The sequence below is a fragment of the Castor canadensis genome, chromosome 12, assembly GCF_047511655.1.
Source record: "Castor canadensis chromosome 12, mCasCan1.hap1v2, whole genome shotgun sequence".
In the NCBI taxonomy this organism is placed as follows: Eukaryota; Metazoa; Chordata; class Mammalia; order Rodentia; family Castoridae; genus Castor; species Castor canadensis.
In genome coordinates this window covers 116,283,090-116,309,223 of record NC_133397.1, presented here as the reverse complement: position 1 = coordinate 116,309,223, position 26,134 = coordinate 116,283,090, and the positions used below count along the sequence as shown (strand labels likewise).

The 26,134-nt window shown below is 38.3% G+C and overlaps 1 protein-coding gene across 3 annotated transcripts in view; it reads right to left on the bottom strand.

Moving 5' to 3' along the window:
* The window catches only part of Vav3 (vav guanine nucleotide exchange factor 3), a 341,328-nt gene that overhangs the window by 99,234 nt on the left and 215,960 nt on the right, over positions 1–26,134 (bottom strand). For all 3 annotated transcript variants that reach the window (XM_074050867.1, XM_074050865.1, XM_074050866.1), the window contains 4 exons: positions 21,843–21,944; positions 21,451–21,551; positions 9,756–9,781; positions 4,989–5,034 (listed from right to left, as the gene is read on the bottom strand). In XM_074050867.1, the coding sequence (XP_073906968.1) occupies positions 4,989–5,034; positions 9,756–9,781; positions 21,451–21,551; positions 21,843–21,944 (275 nt within the window). The remainder of the gene's footprint in view (positions 1–4,988; positions 5,035–9,755; positions 9,782–21,450; positions 21,552–21,842; positions 21,945–26,134) is intronic.

The following is a 26,134-nucleotide window of genomic DNA, read 5'->3' as shown; positions in this document are numbered from 1 at the left end:
TGATCCAGAACCAGGTTCTGTAGATAATAACACAAATGTTTTTCTTCTACCACATTTTTAATGCTGTGTTTTCCATGTAAAAGCACCCACACATACACCTTTGAACATTCACCTCCCCCAGTTCCTCTTCTGAAGGTAGCCAAGCAACATAAAAGACTGGCTTGGTGAGGCATGCACAGGCCTGCCAGAAGGTACTAGTGATCCTTTGTAAACTTGGAATGAGCCTTGAAAAGGAGAAATAAATCCTCAAACCAAAAAAGCCACAAGCCAGGGTTTGTGACTGTTGATGTTCATTTCAGAAATCTGCTATCATGAAGGGAATTAGAAGGGTAGTCCTGAAAATAACTACAAGGGGATCATCTGTCTCCCTGCAAAACTAGTCTTACTGTTTGTAGTTTAATAGAAGCTGGAGAGGAAAAAGAAAATCAAACCACAGCATGCTCTCCAGGGTTCATTCACAGCTTGAATTTCTCACTTCTCTGCAATGAATCTTAATCACTGGGTTCTACTGTCCCAGTTTTTTCAAGTTCAACTCTTTCAATGTGAAATATATTTTTACACATTTACAATTATGCTCCCAATATTTAGATTAGAATTTATATTTGATGAGAAATTAGTTTTAGATGTGGCAGAAGAAATAGAAGTAGTTTTGACTGGTTAATATAGAAATATTAGAATCTATGGAAACCATTACTTATTGGTTGCAGACAAAAGTTATTTGCTAAACCTTCAAGAACGCACATTTACTTCTTTCCTTTAAAAAAGATAAAGGAAAAATTGTTTGAAGATCAGTGATTTTAAAAACACTGGGTTGCTATTTTTTGCATCATGCTTTCTATTTAGAAACTCAAATATAAAATTTCTCGATTAAGCAACTGAAAATATGTGTAAAAGCAAATGTAAGAAAACCCAACAATTCTGTTTAGATTTGGAGTACATTTAGCAATTTCCTGATGTTAAAATGCTAAGGAGAGACACATAAAATTGCAATTCAATACTATAAACCAGCTTAACAGAAATATTTATATAAATAAAAACATCTACTTATAAACCAGCTTAAAAGCAATTTGAGCCCTCATTTGCTTGTCTTTTGCTTTTCTACATGTATTATATAATTAAAGATATTTTGGATGTTTATAAGACTATTCACTAATTGTTTTTAAGATGCTACGTAATATTATAAGTACTAAACCACACTAAAATGTTTTATACGTGTATTAATTTACATATGCTTTTATGCAATCACAACTATTCCTCTCCTTGGTAGAATATACATTTTGTGGAGATGGGCCTTTCTAAGTCATAGGTATCTCTTTGTCATCAAGAGTTTAATACAGAGCACAGGAGAAGCCTGAGCTCTCAGAAAGGACTCATCAATTTAACTGTTATCTGTTCATTAACTATTCAAGGTTATCACAAATCACATGAGTAACTTAAGCTCAGAAAGGGAAAGAGGGAAAGAGTTACCTAAACATCTCCCATCTACTCCATCTACTCTTTAGGCAGCATGGCACAAAACCATGACCGGAATTTTTAAAAGCTAGTGACTATAGACTTAAATACCGGATGTTATGAGTTGCACAAATCTAAGACAATTTCACAAAAGCCTAAAATCATGGGCTCTGTGAAAAGAACACATGCCCTGCCATACGGATATGCCACATGCAAACAGAAATAAATCTTATCGCTCCTATATTTAGTAGAAGGAAAATTTTAAAGCTCAGTCAGTATTAAATTTTAATTGGTAACTTTGACCTTGAGTGCCACTTTAGGTGAAAAATATTACACCAGTGCTCAGATTTTCTTGAGATTTATGATCTCATGCTCTTCAAAAAGGCTTAGCTCCTCCATGTTCCTGAAATAATTGATCTGCCTGCTACAAGTGTTGCTTTCTTGAAACCAACATCTGTCTCAGAAAAAAAAAAAGAGAATAAACTGATGAAAATACCCTCCTATATTTAAGTAATTCAAAAGAGCAACCAGAATTTATACCTACCATATCACCATATTTTTAAGAGCAGTTAAGATTTTAAGTTAGTAAGTTTATTAGCACACAACAGAAGACAAGAAAAAAATAAAGAGTAAAGCTATTTGCAAATATTGGCTGTAATGATTAAGCACAATTAACAAGGAGTGAGTATTTTAAATGTGCTAATAGGTCACAGTGCAACCCTTCATCTCACATCTTACTTGGGTTGGAACAGAATTCCACAAAAGACATTTTCAGCCTTGGGAGTTTTTCTTTCTTTTCGTTATTGCAATCACAGACATTAATAATTTCACCAAAAATAATCTGAGCTATCCCTGCTTACTGTGTCTACGGGAAAAGATAAGCAAAAGATCATGAAAGCTGTTAGTAAGCTGGGAATAAAGGAAAATTTGAAAACAACAATAATTAAATAGCTTCTTCCTTCAATGGAAATTCAACAGAAAATTTAGGGTCTGTTTGCAAAATGTAACTGGCAAATATTGACTCTCCACATGACAAAATGTCTAATACTAAATAACATTCTCGAATACAAATTCATTAGCATGATAATTGCTACCACTTACCATTCACAACACTGTGAGCACTTTCAAAAGTTCTTTACCTGACTACTTCACGGAATGCTCAAAACAACTTTGTAACTTAGGTACTATTATCAGTCCCCTTTTGCAAAACTACAACAACAACAACAAAAAGCAAACTGACAAACAGCAAATAGCTAAGTCCACTCCTAAGCCCAGGCAAAGTGGCTCAGAGCCATGCTTCCCACCACCAGCCCAGGGTATGGTCCATTAGTACATCAGCAGGAAGAATTTCAAAAGCAAGAGAGCCAATACCTACAGAAAAAAAAATAGTCATTCACTAACTGTAACAAATATTTATAAACCACCTACTATTGCTCAAATAGAACTACTGCATATAGAACTATGCATTAAGTTCCTTTTCAACACAAAATGTCTATGAGAAGATCTATGATTTACTTTTGTACATGACTCTGAAATTTCGACTTGATTTAACTAGTTAAATCTGCTGCCCCACCCTACCCCACCCCAAACTGTTGAGCATTTTTCATACAAGCCACTCCCAATGAGGCCAATGGAGAGCAGTCAGTATACCAGCACTTGGAGATGAAAACTAAGTTAGCTGGAAAAGGAAGAAAAAGAAAAAATCAAAGGAATTTCCACAGTAAAATGGCATGCTCCAGGGAAGTCGGGAATCCAGGTACCCTCAATTGTACAGATCTGTTGTTTAAACATTTTAGATGAAACATGCCCCACACTGTGAATATCTGATTTTGCAACAGCTACCTCAGGGTGAACTCAAAATGGTCAGTCATCAAGCAAGGGTTGACTTTGAACAAAGAAGCTTTGTAACTTGCCAAGAGAAAGAGACAGAGACTCAAAAGTCAACCAAACACATAATGCAAAGATAGCTACAGGGAGAAATACGTGTTACCTCAGCAGCAGCTGCAACAGCAAAAATGTGGAAAAAATGAGGAATATATGCATTTACCCTACCTAATAGAAACCTTTTCTAGATATTTTATGAATGCAACATACAGAAGCACTTTTATTGTATTTGTAAGTTTATTCGACATGGGGTTCTAAAATCTTTGGACAAACAGAAATATCAGATGAGGTGTATCTATACACACCATTCCCTTTAAGTATAAATTAATTTTATTACTGGTCTACTTTTCCCTATTTATTACCTGTTAATTCAGTATATTTTCTTTTCAAGAATGTCAGATCTTAGAAAATTTTGTCTATAGAATAAATTGTTAAAAGTTAAATTTGTTACTACTGAGACAATATGTAGAAATCAATTTCCCTAGACGGAAATAAAAGTACTCATAAAAGAAAGAAAAAAAAAAACATTTAAAGCATTTATAAAGGTTAGATGATTTTCTGAACTAGAAATACAACTCACACAAAATAAAAAATATTGTGTTCACATTTATATGCTCCTACTAAATAAAAAAGATGTTACTTCTAAATATTAGCACAGAGTCCTCTACAAAGGGTCTTGTCTTGGGAAAGTCAGAACTATTAAAAAGTAAACCAGAACACTGTTTTTTAATGGCTTCACTTTTTTTCTAAAGTTAAAAGATTTAAAGTGATCTCAGGCATAATTGAGGCAATTTCTAGCCAGAGGCAACAAAGCTCCTGTAAATCTAGACAACTCATAAACTGGCAAGGATACCAGAGGTGTGGTTTCAGTTAAAAGCTATTAAGCTTTGAAACTAAACTTTACAACAAGATGAACACAACTTACGCTGAGAAAACAAAACAAAACGCCCAATCCAGATTATTTTCAGCAAGGATTCTCTGTATCGCATGTCCCACTTGACTTATTATCTAGAGTTATTATATTTGGAATATATGAATAACTGTGAGTACCTTTTCCTACAAGCATAACGTCATGTACAGAACAAAATATTCAGTAATTAAACTGTAGAAGGCATTGCTTAATGGGTAAAAAATAATTATACTAACACACTGACAGGACAAACCACATAAAGTTAAATAGAAAATAACTGAATGTCGTTCCAGAAGAATCACTGGTCTCCAGAGAGGACACTTGTTCAAAAAGTCCTTAACCCCATGCTCCTGTTATAAAATCCCATGTATGTATAAAATGAAGAAACGTTCCCAAATTAGGGGGCGGGGGTACCAGTTGCATGCTTTCCCTGTACAACAGCCAGGTTGCTAGTTGGTTTTCTCAGGGAGGGAGCAAGCTGGGTATGTTGATATTAACCAGTCACTCTGAGACTGTTCAGCCTGCAAATGACCAGCTCAGCAGGTGATTGTGGGAAAAGTGTGGACTGGGGGTTATTCATCCTGTGAATGATTTACTCTAGACCTTCGCCTCCTGGTCACACAGTATGCACCGGAGTGAGAGGATCGAAGGTCAACAGGACACCTGCTGTCTACAGCGATTCGCACCCACTTTCCTAATCACTTAACTGAAGTCATCACAGAATGAATAATCAGAAACACACCTGGATCCACCTGTCTGGAAGCTCTTCGGAGTCCATTGGTCCGTTTCTGTGCAGAAAGACAAAACAAAGTAAAACAAAGATGTGTTGGTGATTGAGCACTATGAACTTATATGACCTTCCAATGAATATTGAAGTAATGAATGTTGCAATTTTTTTCAATTTAAAACATGGATAAATTGAAAAAAAAATACATGGTTTTAAAGATTGTTTTTATCATCTGTCTTCCACTTGAATATTGTTTGCCTTTGTTAAGTCATTGATATCTTGTAACACCAAGAAAGAGAAACATTTCTGTTGCAAACTCTAGATGTTAAGACCCATATTTTTTAAGTCGTAGGGGTTACAGGAAATAAGAGAACCAAAGCTTAGGCAGCCATTCTTGGTTAGAAAATGTCCCCAACAAAACCAATGAGCAACCGTCTTAAACTGAACTGTTGAAACTAACTCAACTGTTTCTGGGGCATGACAGACCAGTGACTGGAGGCACCTCTACACAAAGAATTGAAGGTCTGATTTTAGCAAAAACCTAAATGACAATGGTAGTTTCATTATGAACAAATTTTATCTGACTACTTAAAAAAAATGTAGCTGTGAACCATGAAAGTGAACCCTTACTATAGAAAAGGACTCCATAAGAAAAAGTATGCATTATCAAAGTTAGACATAAGGTGCGAAACAAAAGAGATTTCAAATCTCTGAAAATGCATGGTTACACATTTGTTTTCACAGGCATGCAGTTCATTCCCACCTAATAACTATGTAATCTTATAATCTTACTAATTAAGAAGGGCTTGATTTTTCACTTTTTATATACAACTGAATTGGAAGCTGAGTCCAGGACACCATATAATGCAGATTTTCACAAAAGCAGGTTTCTTTTTATGTGTGTTGGGGTCTGTGCCTGGGTCTGTGGAGACTTGGTTGCCTCCAGAGCACACCTGGCTTTGGTGAGCACACACTAGTCGTGGGTTTTTCTCAGTGTTCCTTCTGATGTTGTGACACGGGCTCTTTCAGTCTTCCAAAAGGCCTTGAAGCCATATCCAGCAGACTCCCGGGCTCTCAGGTGAAAGGCAGATGGTGAAAGTTTAAAAATGTAATTTTTGTTTTTATCCCAACTACTTTGAAATGGATTTGTAAAAGACTAATAGGATCATTAAAATCAGCAAGATGGACAGCTGGAAACACTATTGTGAAGGGTCACCGTGAGAGAGAGAGAGGAGGAGAATGCTGCTTTGGGCTTCCAGGTGGCTGAGACAGAGAGGGGAAGAGTGACAGTCACAGATCTGTACCTGATAACATGAAAGAAAAACTGCTTTCAAGGGAAAAACTCTTTCCTACCTGAAATCTCACGGAGGAAATGTTTAGACTTCGCTCAATAAAGGACATCAAATGACATAATTGACATTGTCAAGAAGAATATGTAACCACGGCCGTCATTTACTTGCTACAAATCCCAGGAGTTGTTAATATACAAAGAAACTGCTCTCCACTCCTACCTTCTGCCACTGAGTACATGAGAGGTGAGAAAGGAATTTAACCTTCTGTTCTGAGTCCTAAAATCCCTAAACCAATGCTATTTAGAAAGTATAAACTTAAACTGTGAAGAAGAGAACCTGAGAGTTTAAGGGCAACTCTGTACTGCCCTGAGTTGAAGACTAAAATTGGCAACACACTGCAATTACTGAGTATAGATTAGCGAATAAGACTAAAGTTCAAAATCAGTACACCCTGCCTCAGTTTCCTTGTCTGTAAAATGGGAATGACAGGAGTACCTCCTTCACAGGTTTGGTGGTGAGAATTAAAGGAGTCTATTTATGTTAAGTGCTTGGAATATTCTTACAACATGGTAAGGATTATTAAGTAGTAGCTCATATTAACTTCAAGGAATTCTGAATGTTTAAATTTACACAAAAGATAAAGTCTCCTAAGTTACTGCTTTAATATTCTTTTTCTTTTGCTTATGACACTGGATCTCACTATGCTGCCCAGGCTGGTCTTGGACTCCTAGACATAAGGGATTATCTTGCCTCAACTTCCTAAGTAGCTGGGACTACAGACAGGTGCTACCATAATAGGTTTGCCTTACTGTTTATGTTTTAGGTTTTTCCTCCTAAAAAGTCTTTGAAAACCAGTCACCCTGAAAACAAACTATTCTACAGGAAAGGTAGGCAGTGAAGTAAACTATATATTAAAGACATTTAAAAATAAGAGGAAACTTTTGTTACTTAGACCAAGTGCATTGGAAGAGTTTGAAATTTATTATATTTTAAAAGCATCCAAAAAGTATTTTATAGTGCAAAAAAAAAAAAAAAAAACCATGGAACAAAGATGTTTTGAACAATTTTTAAATGGAAAATTCAATTGTCATTCAGTACCACATCCCTTTCTGTGTATGTGTGCATATGATTTTTTTCTTTCTCAAAAGCTTGACAGGGTGGGACAGACTTGGTTCCCAGAAAGGAGAGAAGGATCTGTCCAGTCACCACCTGGGAGTTGTGAGTTACAACCCAGGAAGCCATGAGAACCAGACTTCTGTGATCTTCTGGGAGGAAAGGGGAAGGTAAAACTAATTTTATAAACATTGGAAATTATTTCTTGCTTCATTACCCATCACATTGTCTTTCACTTAAAAAAACAAGCCTTTATTATCCAAAAAAATCTGTGTTCTTACCTCTTTTGAGAAAAAAACTAATTCTCTCTGCTGATTTTACCAACAAAATAAGCAAAGCTTTATTTGTTACATGGAAGTTTGCTTTGATGCTTCTGTTTTAACCTGCATGGAGGGCTGGATTTAAAGCAGCTGAATAGTTAGGAATGATAAAGTTTCTTCTTGGAGTCAGAGGGTTGCTCGACTGGGCATCAGATGAGTACCCCAGGAATGGTTATGGAGGCCTGTGGATTTTGTGGCTATTGAAAACTGACCCACCTTGAGAATGAAGTGTAAATTTAAAAATAAAAATTCACTATCTTAGGTGTTAAAAGGGAAATGGAAGAGAACTCTAAACCTGTACAAGAAGAGAAAGAAGTCCTCCGAAGGCGGGGGGTGGAATAAAATCACATTCTTAATATTTTTTGCCATCCTTTTTCCTTTAATCAACTAAGGTTACCAGGTACATTGGCCTGCATAAGGTCTTTCCATAATTCTCCAGCCAAAGTGGAGATTATTAGTGTAATCACACACTGAATAAAAATTACACTTATTATATTCAGAAGCTAAGAAAGTCACTAAAATGATGCTACATTTAAAAAAATCAATGTGAAAATTAATTCCTTTCATTAATAGGCTTATGTGTAATTTTTTTAGAGTATAAAAGCCCTTCAGAGAATTATTTAATATCATGTGAAAATTATTAATCACTTCTTATTAGCACACTCTCTTTCTGTAAACATAGCCACTTCACATGACCTCACTGAGATAAAATGAAACGATTTTCTTGGGAAAAAGTAATCATATATCTAAAAGGACAAATGTTAAGCAACACTCAGTCAAAGTTCAGAGCCCTACAAGGTATCTGGCTCAATAATCTATGGCCAGCTTGAGGGAGGAAGTGAAGAAAGACTGTTTTATAAGATTGTCTGCACTGCTGGAAGAATCCTGACAGCCCGGATAGGAGAACCTTCCTGTCTAGGAAACACTAAAAGAAAATGTAGGTTAATTTACTTTAGCCTAAAAGAACTTGTATGGCCAATGTTATTTTTAATACTGTCGTGTCTGTTGTGTATCCTTATCCATTCCTTCACCTAGCCTCTCAATTCTAAAGTGTGCTCCACTGAAGGTTCCATCGCTGTGCCTATCGTAAGTGTCTGTATCACACTCTGAAGCTGTACACATACAAATTCCGTGCTTATGCAATAAAGTAGAAACGAGTGCCTCACATGACATCTTTCTGTATTTTTCCTTATTTTTACCAATTCTATAAATGTGAACTTATTTAAAAAACCATAATAATAATGTACACTTTTATTGGGTTTTGGTCTTATTTTGTTGTGAGGACGGGTAGCACTTTTAAAAACAGAAGACTGGTGCAGCTAAACACATTGCTAAATGGTTTTGTCATTCTTTTCTAAGAGTCTCTGATTTATTGTGTTTTTGGTTCATGTTACTAACTGCGAAAATAAAAGGAAATGTGCAATTTTTTTTTTATGTTTTTGCTATGAGCTGGTTAAAAAAATCTTGTTACTTTTGGTTGATAGCCAATACAATATTGCCGGAATCTTCGCCTTTTTCATTCTTTTCTATTTTAAGTAACTTTGTTCGAAGCGGTAACAGGGATCACATACTTCTAAGCCATTAGGAGTTGGACGGTGTTAAACGAAATGGGAATGATATCAGATCTTGATTTGATCAATAGGACAGTTGCTAATCATGTCTGTGCTCAGATGGGAAACTACCAGAAATATGAAGTCATATTGTTAAGAGGAACAATGTTAAGAATTGTTAGAACTGGTGAACGCTGGGCAGTGACACAACAGTTCATGACAGAGGACACGTCTACCAACTTCCTGGGATGAGGCTAACCCTTTCCTCCCCTAGAGTTCCACTTTGCACACAGGAGCATCCTCAACTCCAGATTTCCAGGCACTGACTTGAAAATTTCTCTGACTTAACTTCAGTAGTTCATACGCAGTCAGGCAGCTCCCTCCATCTCTGTGTCTCTCTACTCACTTGAAAAGGCACAATTAATACTGCAAAAGCTCAAGCCTGCTTAAGTAAGCAAACAAGTTGAAATGCAAAGCTTATATAAAAATTTGAAATGTCAATCTTACCTCTGGTGGTTTGAGCGGCCCTTGTTCTGAAACAAAGGTAGAAATTGGCATTGTCAGTGCAAAGTGATTTGGTTCGGTCAGCCAGCTCAGCTTGTGCTCTGCAGCGTGGCAAAACACTGCCGCTTTGTTTTCTTAACTGATACCTGTAATATATTTCCAGGGTCCCTCAGGCTGGGCTAGTAATTGTTTTGCAACCTGGGTTCTCTTACCTTATTGGCTTGTCAGAAATGTGACTCATAGTTCTAAATGACTTCTAGGTTATGCTTAACTTTCTCAATTGTTTATTAAGCAATGTCAATCTAACCACATAAAACTCCTTAAAACAGGGCTTGCACTGCATTTATGTGCATGATAGCTAGATGCAAACCTTTCCCTCAACACATCTTATTTTAAGAACCGAAACATACTAAGTTACAAAGGTACTGCACACTTAACACAGAATAGCAAGCCATATGAAGTTTTCCATTAAGTGACTTTCCAATAATAATCCTTAGTTTTCATTTTATAGAGACTACAGTTTGATTAAAAGATGGAAATTAAAAACTGAGTCAGGATTCGATACCAACACTACTTTTCCTTGTATCCTGAGTTAGCCTGTCTACAAACAGGAACAACATGTCTTTAGCACACTTCATTTCCTGAAATTGGTTGACAGAAAGGTCTCTGGGATCTTCAGGGGAGCAATTTGGTCAAAAGGCAAAGGTTGCTCAGGGAAAAAGTAAACACATGGAACACATGGGAACCTGGTAGACAGTCATTTTGTTTCCTTGCCGCAGACCTAGGAGCAGCTAGACATGTTGTGACTTCCCCAGACTAAGTGAAGCCCTCACTGCTAAGAGACCATACCTGGATACCTGGACTTCTCCCAAACAAAATGACCCTCCGGGGAATGAGTTAAGAAGATGCAGCTGAAGCAGGCACAGTCAACCAAGGGCAGAGGCCTTAAACAGGAACTCCGCAGGATGTTTCTTTAAAAGGCACTAAACTCCATGGCCAGAGTTCACAGGAAAAACTCCTACCAGAACACCTGGGAGCTGCCAGAATGCTTTACACAAGAAAACTGCCTAGAGCATGGAACAGGAGTTTGGTTTGGGTTTCTTTTTCTTTTTTTCTTTCCTTCTTTTCTTTTCTCTTTACAGGACTACTCCAGAGTAACAGAAATGGAAGATCCACGAGCAGAAAGTCACCTTTGGGGAAAAAAAATCTAAGTCTGCATCCCTTGTCAATTTCAAACCCTGATCACCTTGGCTTTTACAAATGACTGACTGCCTTCTAGGAAGGCATCTTTCCTAGGCCTGAAATTAGCCTTTATGAAAGAATATTATTCCCGGATGCAAAGCTTTCATTTCTTCTTTTCCTCCCCATTAGAAACATCTAATGTGTCCGAAGAAAGCCTGCCTAAGAGGGCTGGCAGGGAAGAGGGTTTATACAGTACTGTTTGGCTGGCCCAGACTCTGAACTCAGGTTAAGCAAACCTTAACCTGCTCTTAACAGGGCAGCTGGGACACCATTTGCCATGAAATACCTAGATGTTCCAGGATACCATAAATGACTTTCCTCTCCTACTGCTGAGTTAGGGTAAGAACCTGAACTAAGAATCATAAATTGTAGGAAGTACCAATGGGGATGGAGCTTATATTTGTGATCCAAGGAAACTAAGGAAGGCATCAATACTGCTAAGTGATCTCCAGATGGGGATGTCTCAGCTCTATTAGGCTCAGTGCTCATTACTGAGAATGTACCTTCATGTCAATTCAAAAAAATATTTTTTTTCTAACTTTTTGCATACAAATGTTTTCGATGCTCTGTGAAGGTCTTTTGCAACATGCTTTAAATGTATTATTTGTGGTATAAAAATCTATAATTGTGTCATGTGGCTATCGTTGTCACACTGAGTTTATGAGGGGCCTCTGGGAAAAGGAACCAGTGATGTTAAAGGTGCCTGCTTTATATGCAGACATGTGCACTCTTCACCCAAGGAACTGATCCAGAGCAGGACACCCTCCTTTACAGGTTCTTCATGGCTCATTGTGTAGGATTTAGCTGTGAGCTAGTCAGCTCATGGCATGAGTGGGGATGGATGACAGCATCCAGTAGGATATAAGGCCTAGACAATACCTAGATGGGACTGACACAATGTGAAGAACAAACAAGACTGGGATGACCCCCTTACAACTCTCTCTCCCTCATTTTTTCCCCTGTCCCCTGCTTGCTTTCTTTGGTGTCAAGTCAATCAGCTTTCCTTGTAACTCTCACTGGAGACACTAACAACTACTCTACACAAAGCCTCCTCAGTGTCACAGGGGCAGGAAAAGTGGTCATATCATTAAATTGGACTGACTCCTTTACAGACAGAATCTAAATTCTCATAGGGACATTAAAGCAACAGTTTGTCCACTCATACCAAAGTAACAGTAATAAAAGAGAGAAAAAGCCAACTCTAACACCATTTCCTATATATTTTGAAGTGAAAAGTTTGGCTAGAAAAATGGAAAAAGGACCATTTTCTATGAAATATTCTATGGAAAAGTTGGTCTAATTTTGAAGTCTGCAACCCAGCCTTTATTCTTGGTATGTATCCAAATCACTATGATGGGCCCTTGGATCTCCAGAAACCCTGCTTGTGCATGGGCTAGCAATGGATCTGGGATAATAAGGACTGATAACCATCAAATTTTCTTTGACTGAATTCTGACCTGGAAGAAGGGTTGCTGGCTGAGATCTGCAGAAAAAGTCTCTTTCTCTTTCTGTCTCTCCTTTATCTCCTGGGAACTTTCTTACAATAGTAATTCAATTCTTCAAGTTTGTAAAACTTTTTAATCCTCAACTCATCTTTACCCTGCAGCCTATTTCTCAGACTCCTATTGATCAAACTACAAATGTTCTTACCCTTTCAAGAACCTTTCTAGATGGTGATTCGGAGGCCCTCAAGGGGTTTATACCTTGCATTCCTTCATCACGTCTCAACTGGCTTAATGTAATTCAGTGAAGTGGTACCAAGGTGCATGGAACCTTTGTAGACTTCCATCTTTATGCTAACAGAGCTCAGTGTGCACATTTGTGTAAGAGTAATGATTTTCACTGCAGCTTTAGATTCACAATGTATAATTCACTTGCTTAAATACAAGATTTAGTATCATTACATTCGTTTTTCCAATACAAGTGGCTCTCAGTTCATACATTATTACAGAACTTGCTTTGTCTTTTATCTGAAGCTCTATTTCTTAATACTAAACAAATCAATGTCCAGAAAGATTGGATGTCACAAAAGGGACCACAAAAAAGCAATTTCCAGCATTACTACTGAAGGTAATCTGCCATCATGGCTAACATGCTATTTCTGTGAAACACAGAACTGAAGGACAGCTGGATTGATTAAAAACAATTATTTTTGGTAATCTGGGATTTGAACTCAGGGCTTCATACATACTAGGCAGGTACTCTACCACTAAGCAACACTTCCAGCCCTTTTTTTGCTCTATTTATTTTGGAGGTAGGGTCTTGCTTTTTGCCTAGGCTGGCCTAGACCATGAGATCCTCCCAATCTCAGCCTCCTATATAGCTTGGGATGACAGGCATGTGCCACCATGCCTGGCTATTGGTTGAGATGGGGTCTCGTGAACTTTCAGTTTGGACTGGCCTCAAACCATGATCATCTTAATCTCAGCCTCTCAAGTAGCTAGGATTACAAGTGTGAGCCATGAGTATCTGGCTGGATCAAATTTTGGAGGAAGTTGCACAAAGTTCACCATTCAGATCTACATCAATGTTATGAAAAGAAAAGAAAAAAAAAATCAAGCCAGTTACAAACCATATATAATACTTAAAGGCTTTGATTTCAAGTCTTTTCCAGAGCTCCAAAAGAATCCAACCATACAATAATTTCCAATTCACTTTAATAATTATTAATGTATCATTAAACTGACCTAACTAGTTAAATGGAAGGAATAATAGCTACTCTTGGATATAAAATTGCCAATGAGAAAAACAGACTACTTTTTACAAAAGGTTTTAAGTTCTATTAAGGTGAACCAGTCATTTTTTGGTTATGAAATAAGTGTTCAAGCTTCAGTTCATATAGAAGTAAAGGGTTAAGATGCCTGGTGCTAAAAAAACCTCAAAATTGTGCTCTAAAAGTTTTATCTCTTACGCTAAAATATGCAATACTATTTATAGATAACAAAGCCCATTTCAGATGTCAATTTGGGGTGCAGGTTCTAGGTAGCAATCTGTGCAAGTTTAAACCAGTCAAAGACCAAGGAGGCCTCCTTCCAATTAGAGGTGTTTCAACAGCCACGGGCCTAGATAAAAGAGCGATGAAACAGATAAGCAATCTGCTTCAGTTAAATATTAGAGAGCAGCTGAGGCTTGCATTCCCCTAAAGGAAAAGATACATTAAGCCGAAGTTGTCCGCCCAGCATATTTGCCTTCCAGTGTTACTGCCTGTGTTTAAACTGGGAAGATGCAAAGCAAACTATACTGATCACTGTCAAGGTAGAAGAAGGTTCCTTAGCCATGTATTACCATTGGGATGAAAAACATAAAGTGTTCAGAAGGCTGCAGTCTAGGATTAGATCTGCTCAGTGGTGTGCTGTGAGAAGGAAATGCTACCCTAGAATTACCCTTTGTAGTAACTTGTTGAGAGAGTCTTGTATAATGGAGTTCATACCTATTCATTATTAATGCTGGAAAGTTTTGGCACACACTTCAGAGCCCATTTACGTGTTGATCTTCAGGGTTACTATGGTGAACATGAAGAAGTCAAGTCAAGTTCACCGAAAAGGAGAGTAGAACTGCCTGCTTTTTATTTGTATCCATGCAAACCCTCAAATGTTAAGACATCAACTAATCACACAATCTTCAAATTCATTTCCAAGTTGCATTGTTTGTCTTCTTAAAAAATAAACTTATGCTTTTTATACTTCGAACGTACTTAATAACCTGTCATAGTTATATATTAATAAGAATGAATTACTTCATTCAGAAATGCACTGCATTTTTGCCAAGTAATCATTACATCCAGGATGAACGAAGACTAAGTAGAGCCAAGGAATATAAAATATGAAATGCAAATGGTTTCTGAATATTGGGAAGACAACATCCAAAGAAGGCCAACTTCCACAAAAAAAGTATCTAACAGATAGTTTACGTGCATGATGATTAATATTTAATCATAGCCTGTAACATCATTAGAACTGCATTTGGACTGAACTAGACCTGGAGAAAATGGATGATAAGTTGATTTTAAGTGTCCCTACTTTGGACTTGGTACTAAGGGATGGTTATTAGGGATGAAAAACCCACTAGTCTCCTATAATGAAGGAGCATACAACCTACCGGGGGAAAATAATGGTGGCAGAGACTGGAATGCTCACCCAGTAGTCCATATGTTCTGCCAGTGTTCACCTTCCCTTATAATTCAATTGAGGCCAAACAACTAGTTTTAGCCAATGTAGTGATCAAAACAGGCACTGCTTACTTCTAGGCCTGCAGCTCTTTCATGTCATGCTAGCAGTCACAGATGGAACCAGCTTGGGCCATAAGGTTATTGCTTGGAGGGGAGCTGACCTGGAGGACCACTGAACTCCTGGTAAACTGTATGTGTGAGAAGTAAACATCTCTATGTGAAAGCTCCTGGGACTGGTGGCGGTGGGAGTGGTGTTAGTTACCAAAACACAGACTAACCTCGGAAAATAAATAAACTCTATAGCTAAGCTAATTAGAGAGCAACTTAATTCGGACTACCATTGGGTAATCAAGGTGAGGTTAATGATTGACAGAGAGCTGGGACAGGAAGTAAAGAAAGGGCAGACCATGGAACTGTAAGGAGAAAAGAGGGTGCATTTCAGAGAGGTAGAAGTAAAAGCCAGGCAAGAATTCTAATAATGAGAGTGACTAGGAGTAGATTTCTCCAGAAAGGGAGGTACTTTTGTCACTAGGTACTTTGTGAACCAGTTCACTTTCTTGCTACTTATTAACCTAACCCAAGTGTCCCCTGCCGAAGACCAGATGATCAATGCTTAGGATATAAGCCTTTCCTTGCATAAATAAGAGAAAAGGCAACGTAAAGATCTACCCAGTTTTCTGTCTTTCATTCTTAAAGTACCACCCAAGGATTCAGATCAGGTTATTCCACTTGCCCATCAAGTCAAGCTCTTGTCTCTACTAGGATGGAACCAAAACCTACATAATCTCCCACACCTCCTGCTCTGGATCAAAGACTATGGCAATCTTCAGAGTCTGGTGCACTGCATTCTACCCATTCACCTGTCCATGAGTTTGGTGGCTTAGCCACTCACCTATCCATACACCATATTTCCCCTGGGGTCAAAACATCATTACATATGGTACTTACTATTGAGCAACTGAGGAGATCAGCAAGAAGACACTTGTAATAAATGTGATAGATGCTATGCTAAGGGAAACACAGAAGACTGAGCATACCAGGAAAAGAAAGCTCAGGTATTGAGAATATCAGAAAGTCTTCAAAGGAGAGACATTTGCATTGAGTTCAAAAATGAGTATGTTTATCACACAGACAAGGGAAGGAAAGACACTAACATAGAGAAACAAACTACACTTAAGATACATAAACATGGGGAAAGTAGCTGGGAACTGAGGCTAAACAGACCTGCCCTGGGAGCTGGGGAAGGAAAGGAGTGTCATAGCAGAGCTGGGGAAATGACTCAGAGCCTTGTGCTCCAGATGGGGAAGTTTGGAAACTTTTTGTAAGGAATAGAAAGTATAATAAGCAAAAGAGAAACCTAATCAGATTTGATTTTAACATAACATTTAAGATCAGTTCATAAATGACACAGAAGGAATAAGGCTGAAAGCAGAATTAGGAAATTTCTAATTTGTCCCAATAAGAGACAGTGAGATTTTCTGTCTATAGCAATACCTTATGGGCACTCTAGAGAGATTGTAGGAGGACATCGAAGAATAGGTAAGTGAATGAAGATGAAGGAAGGAGACATCAAAGCCAGTACCCAGGTTTGGGCAAGTTTATGGACGGTAGACCTTTAACAAGACAAAAAAAAAGGCAAGTATGTGGTAGGACTAATAAGACTGCTTTTAGATGTGGCATTTGAGGTCACTGCAAGATACCTGGGAGGTGACATGTGAGGAAAAGATGGAAACTTTAAATCTAGAGTTCAGAAAAGATGCCATATGTGAGACTACCTGAGGCGCGGGCTGCAGCTAAAGCCAGAGAAACCAGTTACATCTCCAAAGGATAACAAGGGTGATATGAAGAGATATGAAGACAAGTGGTTATCAGTGTCAAATAAGAAAGAAAGGTCAAGAAAGGTAAGTCCTAAAATGTGGAACCAGAGGATCTGGCAACTCAGAGAGAGGTAGAAGCTTCTTTAGCCTTCACTTAGCCCCTGGACTAGTCTGTCATTTTGTACAGCCAGTGCCTCTCATGTCACCACTCTTTTAAAAGGACATGGCCAATGCTGAATGAAGGCAGCATGTTCCACTGTATGGAATTGCCTTCCACCCAACCAATGTTTATCATGGTTTCCATGTCACAGCTCTCAAGATGACAAGCAGACTCCTGATGCACACCAAGCCAGTCTAAATCTCTTATCTCTTGAGAATATACTTTGACTGTGTTAAGCATTGGAGCTATAAAGCTGTGTAAAGCTGGAGTAAATCTCAAACCATCTGTGACTTATGTTATGTGGGAACCTGGATTACTTAAATATTTGAGTTTGTCTTAAATCAGTGTTATTCAGTTGCTTTAAATTTGCCTGTTAGGATGATTTTTCTCAAAGTCAAGTTCTTTTCATTCAAGCAAACCAAGTGGCCAGCTCCTGATACATCTTGTCCTTCCTCCTGCTTCCCCCAATACTAAAGCAGTCATAGAAAACTACATTACTAAACTACTGTACCCAATTATTCCTGGATGCCAAATAAGGTCATGCAAAACTTGAGGCAATGCCAGAATTCTCAGCAGGATGGGAAACAGATCATGAAGTCTGGCTTGCCCATGACCACAAAAGAGTAGTTAATACCTGCTCTCCCTCACTCACATTATACCCACAAGGCTCAGACTCACACTCTACCCATAGTAGCTACCTACACCAGGGCGTGGATGGGTGAGTTTGAGGACAGGGTGTCATGTTTTCCCACTGTCAGAAGACACCTGCTTGGGGTCATGAGAAAAAGCTGATGATGCGGCTCTCTTACAGACCCTTCTTCACTCCAAAGACAAGACCCTTTAGTTACCAGGGCTACTCAAAATCCTGATTTGAAGGAAAGAGAAGTCACTTAGACAGATTCTCATCATTTTATACACTAATTAACCATGAAAATTCAATGTCACAGTCTCTTCAAAATCTTGAGGAGGAAGGGACATAAAAAGAGAGAGGAAAAAAAAAAAGGCACAGAGGTGCAAAACAAAAGAGACTGGAGGTCAACATGCAAATGCCAAGCAAGGACACAGAATCAAGAGTCTACTGGCATGCATTCAAAATTTCAAACAGCAAATTTAATCAAAGGTTCAGAAAACCTTTCCCAGTTCCATAGTGAATGATGTAACAAAGTGAAGAGGCTGCTGCTACCTTTATAATGGCCAATGCCCACATAAGCAAGTATTATATATATTCTGCACAGTTCTTTCTTGTTCTTATTTTCAAATTTTTATGACCCACTTCCCTCCCAGCTCTTAGCACTTCCATGGGAGAGGGCAGGAATGGTCCCCAGGGAAGCTGGGCTTTCTTGCAGTAATTCAAGACACTTAATTAGTGTTTTCACTCAGGAAAAAAAAAAATCTGATGGTTACCAATTTAATCAAAATCAAAAGTGTTGTTGCCTGGAAAACTATTAGAAAATTGCTCCACAGCTGGAATCATATCTTAAGAAGTAGAGAACCTGCCTAATAAAAGCATAAGGCCCTGAATTCAACCCCCAGTATTGCCAACAAATAAATAAGTAAATGTTCCACTTCCCAGAGGAAAGCAAGCACCCGATGACTTACAGGGGTTAGGTACCGGACATTTGACATGTTATTCTCCCCACTAATTCACAGAACTGGGGAACATGGTAGAGTGGGTAGGAACAAACCAGAAGCTGGACTGCCTGGATTTAAATCCTGGCTCTACTAATTCTCCATGCCTCATCTTCTCACCCGTAACACAAAAATAACAATAGTGCCAATTGGGCAGGATTTTTATAGCAATAAATGAGTTAACAGTGTATTGTACCTGACATAATATAAGAAATTGTTTTAAAAAAATTAAAGGGTGAGGAAGTTCTCATTCTCCACCTCCCTTTCTGAGATGACCCACTTTCAACCTATTTAAAGTATATTCTTTTCCTAATAAACTATACTATCACTTTTACTACAGAAAAGAAAATTAATGGTTGGGCTGGGGGTATAGCTCAATGATAGGGTGCTTACCTAGCATGTGTGCAGCCCTTGATTTCACCCCTAGTATCACAAAAAGCAGAAAAAGATGGACAAAATTAAATGCTAATTGTTTTTATTATCTTTTTTTTTTTTTTGGTGGTACTGGGGTTTGGACCCAGAGCCTCACACTTGCTAAGCAGATGCTCTACCACTTGAGCCACTCTGCCAGCCCTTTTTTGTGTTGGGTCAAGATAGGATCTCAACTATCTGCCCAGGCTGCCTTAGAACTGCAATCCTCCTGATCTCTGTCTCCTGAGTAACTAAGATTACAGGCAATAGCGCCATCCCTATTTTATAAGGGAAGAAACTAAAAAAAACTTACAAAGACTAAGTAAGGGGGGCCCAAAATAAAGACAACCACTGGAACTATACCAGTCTTCCATCCCACTAGATCAGGAACCCCTCAACTCCCTTCCTAATGCCCCTTTTAACATAAGAGTTAAAATTTAAGACTTGACTGCATATAATTTCAAAAATTCATATTTATTAAATTTTCTAACCACATTACCTCCAGACCATAAAACCTGTAAAAAGCACAAAACAAAGCCCTGTCTTCAAAAATCTGACTTATTAGTGTAACATCACAGATTAAGATGGTGAGTTCTCATTGTTCCCAGGCACTGTGACAAGTATCAGTCTTATCTCATTGGCTCCTCACAATAATCTTCCAATTTATATTTTGAAGATGCACAGATAAAAGCTCAGAATGTTTAGCCTAATTCCCCCAACCTCAGGGAACTAGTGAACAGCAAAGGTAAGATTTCAACCATCTCTGATAGACTCGCCACTACTCTCCTTAGAATACAACACCAGGCCAGCTGTGACATCACTTCACGTTCTTCACAGACCCCGACACCTCGGCCCATGGGATTTATACAAATGCCTCAGCCTACCATGAGCAAGCAATGTGTTAATTGGCTCCAAAGATCAAAGGATGAGACATACCAAACTGAACAAAACTTTTAAGTATTTATTGTATCAGGTAGACAAAGAATAATGATACAATGTACAATGCTTGTATTATATCTTACAACTCTGTTAACTGTTTCTGACCTTCACACAAATGCAGAGAATTTTGTCTCCCCACAATCTTGAGCCCACTGCCTAAGCCCTTGGGGCACACACTGGCTGAGGAAGGGCTGTCTTGAAGACAGAAAGGCCTCATGTGGCAAGATGCCCAGTAGCACCCAGGCAGGGCAGGCCCAGAGCAGGTGCTCACCTAATGTCAGGATCTTTGCCCTCCTTGCTGCTTGTGCCTAGCATGGAGAAATGCACGTGGGGCTTTCTAAAGATGTCTGTGGAAGGAGTGGGGCAGAGGACTGATATGATCTCAGTTCTCTAACAGAATTCACCTTTTCTACAACTGCCCATTTTCTGAACTCAGCTCTGAAATGAGCTGTTCTCTGTTGCACTCTTCTTCACATTATCCAAAATAAATTCAATGTCCACCTTTTCCTTTGGGAAAATCAAAGGTTGACATGGTTATCTTTTGAACTCAAGCTGTTAAAGATCCTTTCTTGTGCTCAAAAAGTTTTACTGATTTTTGAAAGGTCTTATTGATAAAACACAGAGAAACTCAGGGGAAAAGGACAGAGAAAGAAGAAGAAAGAAAAAGAAGAAAGAGGCCAGAAAAGAAAGAGAAGGGAGATGGCCCAAGAGGAGCAGAGAGAAGTGAAAGGCTACTGAATGCATAATTGCCAACTAGCTCATGGCACAACCATGGAGCACTATTTTTAAAATCCAAGGAGAAAATATTTACATAAAGTCCAAAGGATACATACTCTTTGTTGAATGCCAAACATGACAATGTATTCAATTCACTAATTCATTAATTAGTCTGTGACATGTACTTCTGGCACCATTAGCAGTTCTGAGACAAATATTTAAAGGAAGAAGAAATTTAAGAACTAAAGAGAGAAGAATATTTTCTTTCCATTTTGTTTTTGTTTATTTGTACTGGCTATATTTGTACATGATGGTGACATATTTAGGAACTGGGGTTAATAAAATGGGTGACACGAAGCCACCCAAGTCCCTCTTTGAAGATCTGTGCTTCCAAGGTACATATAAAAGTCAAACAAATTTTAAACCGTTTAAAACAAAGCCATGTAGAAAAGTCAAATGAATTTTATAGAATTTTCTAATTGTGCTTAGGAATGAGAGTTTCAAAAGAAGATACGTTACAATAAACACATATTAAGAGTAACTTAGGCCTTAATTATGCTTAGCAAGTTTTATGTCCTCATTAAAAACAGAATCTCAACAATAAATATGACTTACCACCAGAATTAGCTCTGCCACAATTGTCTACTCTTCCCAAACATTCTTTGTGTGCTCTTGCTCCACACTTAAAACATAAATAGCCTTGATAAAATGTTCCTCTGAAAGGTAAAATTAGAAGGTGATATATTAAAACATGCTAAATCATGCTTATATGAAATCATTAGCGCAAGAAGGGGTAAAACGTATCACGGTGATATTCAAAGTACTCTCAGCAAAGGCAGAGGACCTCTGTGGGGTTCTGAAGGAGCTGACCAAGTTCAAGGCCTAGCAAAGATCTGTTAGGTCCCAATTGTGAAGGCAACATTTTGGCAGGAATGCTAGAAAAGTCTGCAATGCTTAGCAATGGCACCCGTTCGTTTAAATTGAAGAATAAGCCTAAACAAGCTTACCTCAGGAGCATCTGGCAGACTTTGCAGGATGTCACCCGAGTGAAGGTATGCATCTTGAAGTCATGGAAATTGGAGTCTGCATAGTCTGGCCTTATGTTAGATCTGTAAGAGGGAAAAGTCACTTCCTCAAGAAAGTTTCACAGGAAAGCAACAATCGACATATCTAAAAGTTAAATTTATGAAAATGTATGGGGCAGAGATCTGATTCAAGTCAAAAGGCTATCAAATAAATAATGGTTTCTAAGCCAAAAGTATGCCATACATTAACATACGCACTATGTTTAGATGCATAGGGATCTAGAACATAGGACATAAGTGACCTAATCCTCCTCAGAACTGTGTTTGAGAGGAAGCTGCAGCTTGGCCACCTAGCTCAACCTGCTGGGGAATGAGGAAGCTGCTGGATAGTCATGCTGTGAGCTGGCTTGTTACGCAGCCACATCACTGAAATATAAACTAGCTAGTGAGGGCGGAAGAGAGAAACAAAGGACAGTGCATCCCCAGAGTTCATCTCTAAAGAGCTGTGTGAGTTATGGGATGGCCTAAAAAATTTTAAATAATTATGTATTTTTCAAATATAAAAGCTTTCAAACAATGCATCAATTTGATCATTAAAAACTTCAAATACAAAAGCTTTCAAGCAATGCATCAATTTGATCATTAAAAATTTCTTAATGAACAATTCACTTTCCTCACAAGGAAAATGAAAACAAAACAGAATTATTTCAGCATTTATATTTTGTATGTTATTTACAGTATACAAATATATAATAGAAAATTATCATGCCGATCTCAAATGAACGTTTCTTGTGCACTTATCCTGGGTTTGACACTGAGATACCTACTTGATATTCACTACCTTGTTTAATTTTCACATCAATCCTAATGGCCTGTCACTAATATCACTTGCTTACAAACAAGGAAACTGGGTTTACTCTCCAGTAACACTAGGAAATGGTGAGTGAAGACCTCCTACCCAGCTCTGTGCTTTTAGCCACTCATGCTATTCACATTACACTAATTGGAGTTTCGTGCTTAGCAGGTGTAATGGAAGCAGTTAAATTTAAATATTTTCCAGAAGATTTTTTTTTTTGCATTATTTTAAATTAAGTTACAGCACAGAAGAAAGCAGAAAATTCAGAACAGGGCAACTTAAAAGTGGATATGAATCAGAGGTACACCTAGAAAGCTAAGATAATACACTCCAAAATGTTCCACACAATTTGAGAGATTGTAGGAGAAGTGTGAGAGACTGATGAGCTAGGATTTCCCCTTTTATAAAACACAGCAACGCTCAGGCACACAGAGCCTGAGTGTAATGAAGCATTACACAGGCAGGCGACCAGGCATCCATCTCTGAGGTAGCAAGAAAAAGCTTATGAAAAAACATTCGCCAAGGCAATCGGAGTAGCAGGCAGGGTGCAGAAGTGTCAGGGGTCAGCCTTCCCATCCATCTGCTGAATGTGAGCACACTAAAAACGAAATCAAATATTAGTGCCATCTGGGATTTCTCTGCTCTGTGCCTCTGGTGACCTCACTTCTTTAGGAAAAACTTCCACTGCAAGCTGAAAAAATTATGGCTATTTCCATAGAGGCATTTTGTGTGTGTCTTGATTAAAAATTACAGAGCTCTTCTTCAGAAAGGGAGGATAAAATGGAAGGCTCTAGGAAGACAACTCTTGTCACACTGTTGAGAAATCATGTGATTCTTGAATCCACAAAGCCAAGAGTTGAAAGGAGCTTCAGGACCCATTTGCTAAACCAGAAAGAGGCTGTTGCTCATTTTTCTCTGGGTATCAAGTGATACAGTCACAGACAAATCGTCAAATAATAGTTTCGGTCCTGGGAACTTACAGAATTCATCAATCTGGGGTTTTCAAATAAAAGGAGGTCTCTTTCAGGTAGAAACTTGTATACATAGGTCATAAATAAGTTTGGGACACCATCATCTAGGGATCAAACCACTCATACACATATATGCATATGTACATATATTTGGATATGTATTAGAGCTGTGTTTGGACCATCTGTATTTAAACTTTACCAACTAATTGAGAGTAAACTGACTTTTCATAAGATGAAAAGCTGAAAGGAGAATCATAAACACACTATGAGGTTATTTTAAATCTTATGCTGAAAAAAATAACTCTGAAAATATTGTTAACAGTAGGTGCCTTAAGGGAAATGAAACTTCAAGTGGCAGGGTAGAATGACAGGGAGGAAGTGCTACAATTTCTTGAACTATAGCTGCATAGTATTTTTTTAAATCTCAAATCAAACATTAAAGAATAAAAGTTAACTCTACAGCCCTGAAACTGCTACTGAGGCACTACTGAATATAAAAGCAGAATCTAGGACAGGAATCTGAAATTAGAACACCTGGGCTTAAATCCTAACTTGCAAATCAGTAAAGTATGACCTTGGGTGAGCTGGTAAGGATAAAACAGGAATACTAAATAAAACCAAACTCAAAAGCAAGGTAACATACATAAAGTGCTTAGAACACTACCTGACCCAGAGCTGGTGTTCAATCACTATGACTACCATTTGTGAAGAATGGATATTAAATGCCAAGGACGATGTTTTAGTTAGCTTTATGAGTGGTACAATTCCTTGGTTGATCACAGTCAAGTCCACAGAGGGTTCCCATTCTCTGGGGCATTTTATATGATAATCCTTGGGACAGATACAATTATTTAAGTGCACTACAAGATAGAATTACTCAGGAGAGGATGTGTACAAAAAACCCCCGGAGAATTAAATAAACTCATACCAAGTGCTGACTAAAGAAAAGAGAGATGGCAACTCAAGTGGCCTACAGCTTGTGGCAGGAGCCAAAGCCAGGGAATTGGTAGGTGGGAATATTTGGGATGGAGGACTGGAGCAGAAGGGGACAGAGGACTGAGAAGCATTAGCCAGGAAAACACAAGTGTGAGAGAGGTCAACAGTGTCATCTATACATCTCTTCTACACCAGACACACTGCCAGGCTTTTTAACTGATTTTTTAGAGGTACTTCTCACAAGGAATCTTGGCAGATCACTCATTCATTTCACAGCTATTGAGTAACTATCATACAGATAGGTCCTCAGACAGGAACAGAAAGATCCTGTGGCCGCAGCCTAACGAGTGAAGAGAGGAGATGTAGGTAACAAGTCAGCAGGGGCAGAAGAAAGAGATGAGATTTTTATACGAGGATGGACTGATTACATCTAGTTGACAAAAAACATCTCTGTGGCTACTACACAGAGAATTCCTTTTTTTTTATTGTTTTATTATTCAGATGTGCATACAATGCTTGGGTCATTTCTCCCCCCTGCCCCCACCCCCTCCCTTACCACCCACACTGCCCCCTTCCTCTCCCCCTCACCTCCTCAATACCCGGCAGAAACTATTTTGCCCTTATACTACACAGAGAATTCCTTATCATCAGTAAGAAGTGGATACAGCAAGACTAATTATGGGCTTAAGTTGTCTACAGATGAGAACCAAAGATCAATTGGTTAGCTAACTTACACATAAACTCATAAAGAATTCGATTTTAATAATCTGCCTTCATACATGCCAAGATACTTTTAAGAATCTAGATAGACTATTGTAGATTTCTCAGTAAAATGTTCCCGTTTCTTTTGCTTCACATGGAGCCTATTTTTAACAAAAGTCCAGGTGATCATAGTATTTATAAGGTAAGGTATGATGATATCTTAGGACTCCTTGTAGCTTTACATGTTCTTTTGTGATGGTACCTTCTCACCTGGTTCCATCGCTGACTCTAAGCTGAGGACCTCATGTCTCCCACTAGCCAGGGCACCATGTCCATCCCCCAGATCTGCATTCCCAACTGTTCCTTGGGCACCTCAAATGCAGCATCAACAAAACCCAACTTCCACACTTTCCTGAGGTTTCTAATCCACTCACTCCATCTTCCAACCTGAAACTTCAGAGTCACGATGAATTTCTCTCTCTCTCTCAAACTCACTGCATATTCATTCTCTCCTAACCTCTTCTCTGATCCAATTTTCCCCTTGCAAAAGCTGTGTCTGATTTCTGTTAATTCAACCTTAAAAATGCTTCCTTAAAAACTCAGGACAGACAGACACACACATACAATTGCTTCTGTTTTTCTAGAAAACCCTGCCAACCATAGGCATACCAGATAATGTTAGATGGGTTTGTGTGTCCACTTACCAGGGAAGGGTGTGAGAGCAATCTACAATGCTCTACTTGATACCTAATGCCAACTTAAACAGACTTGATAGGCTTTCACTAACTTTGTGCAGTACTAAAAGAAAT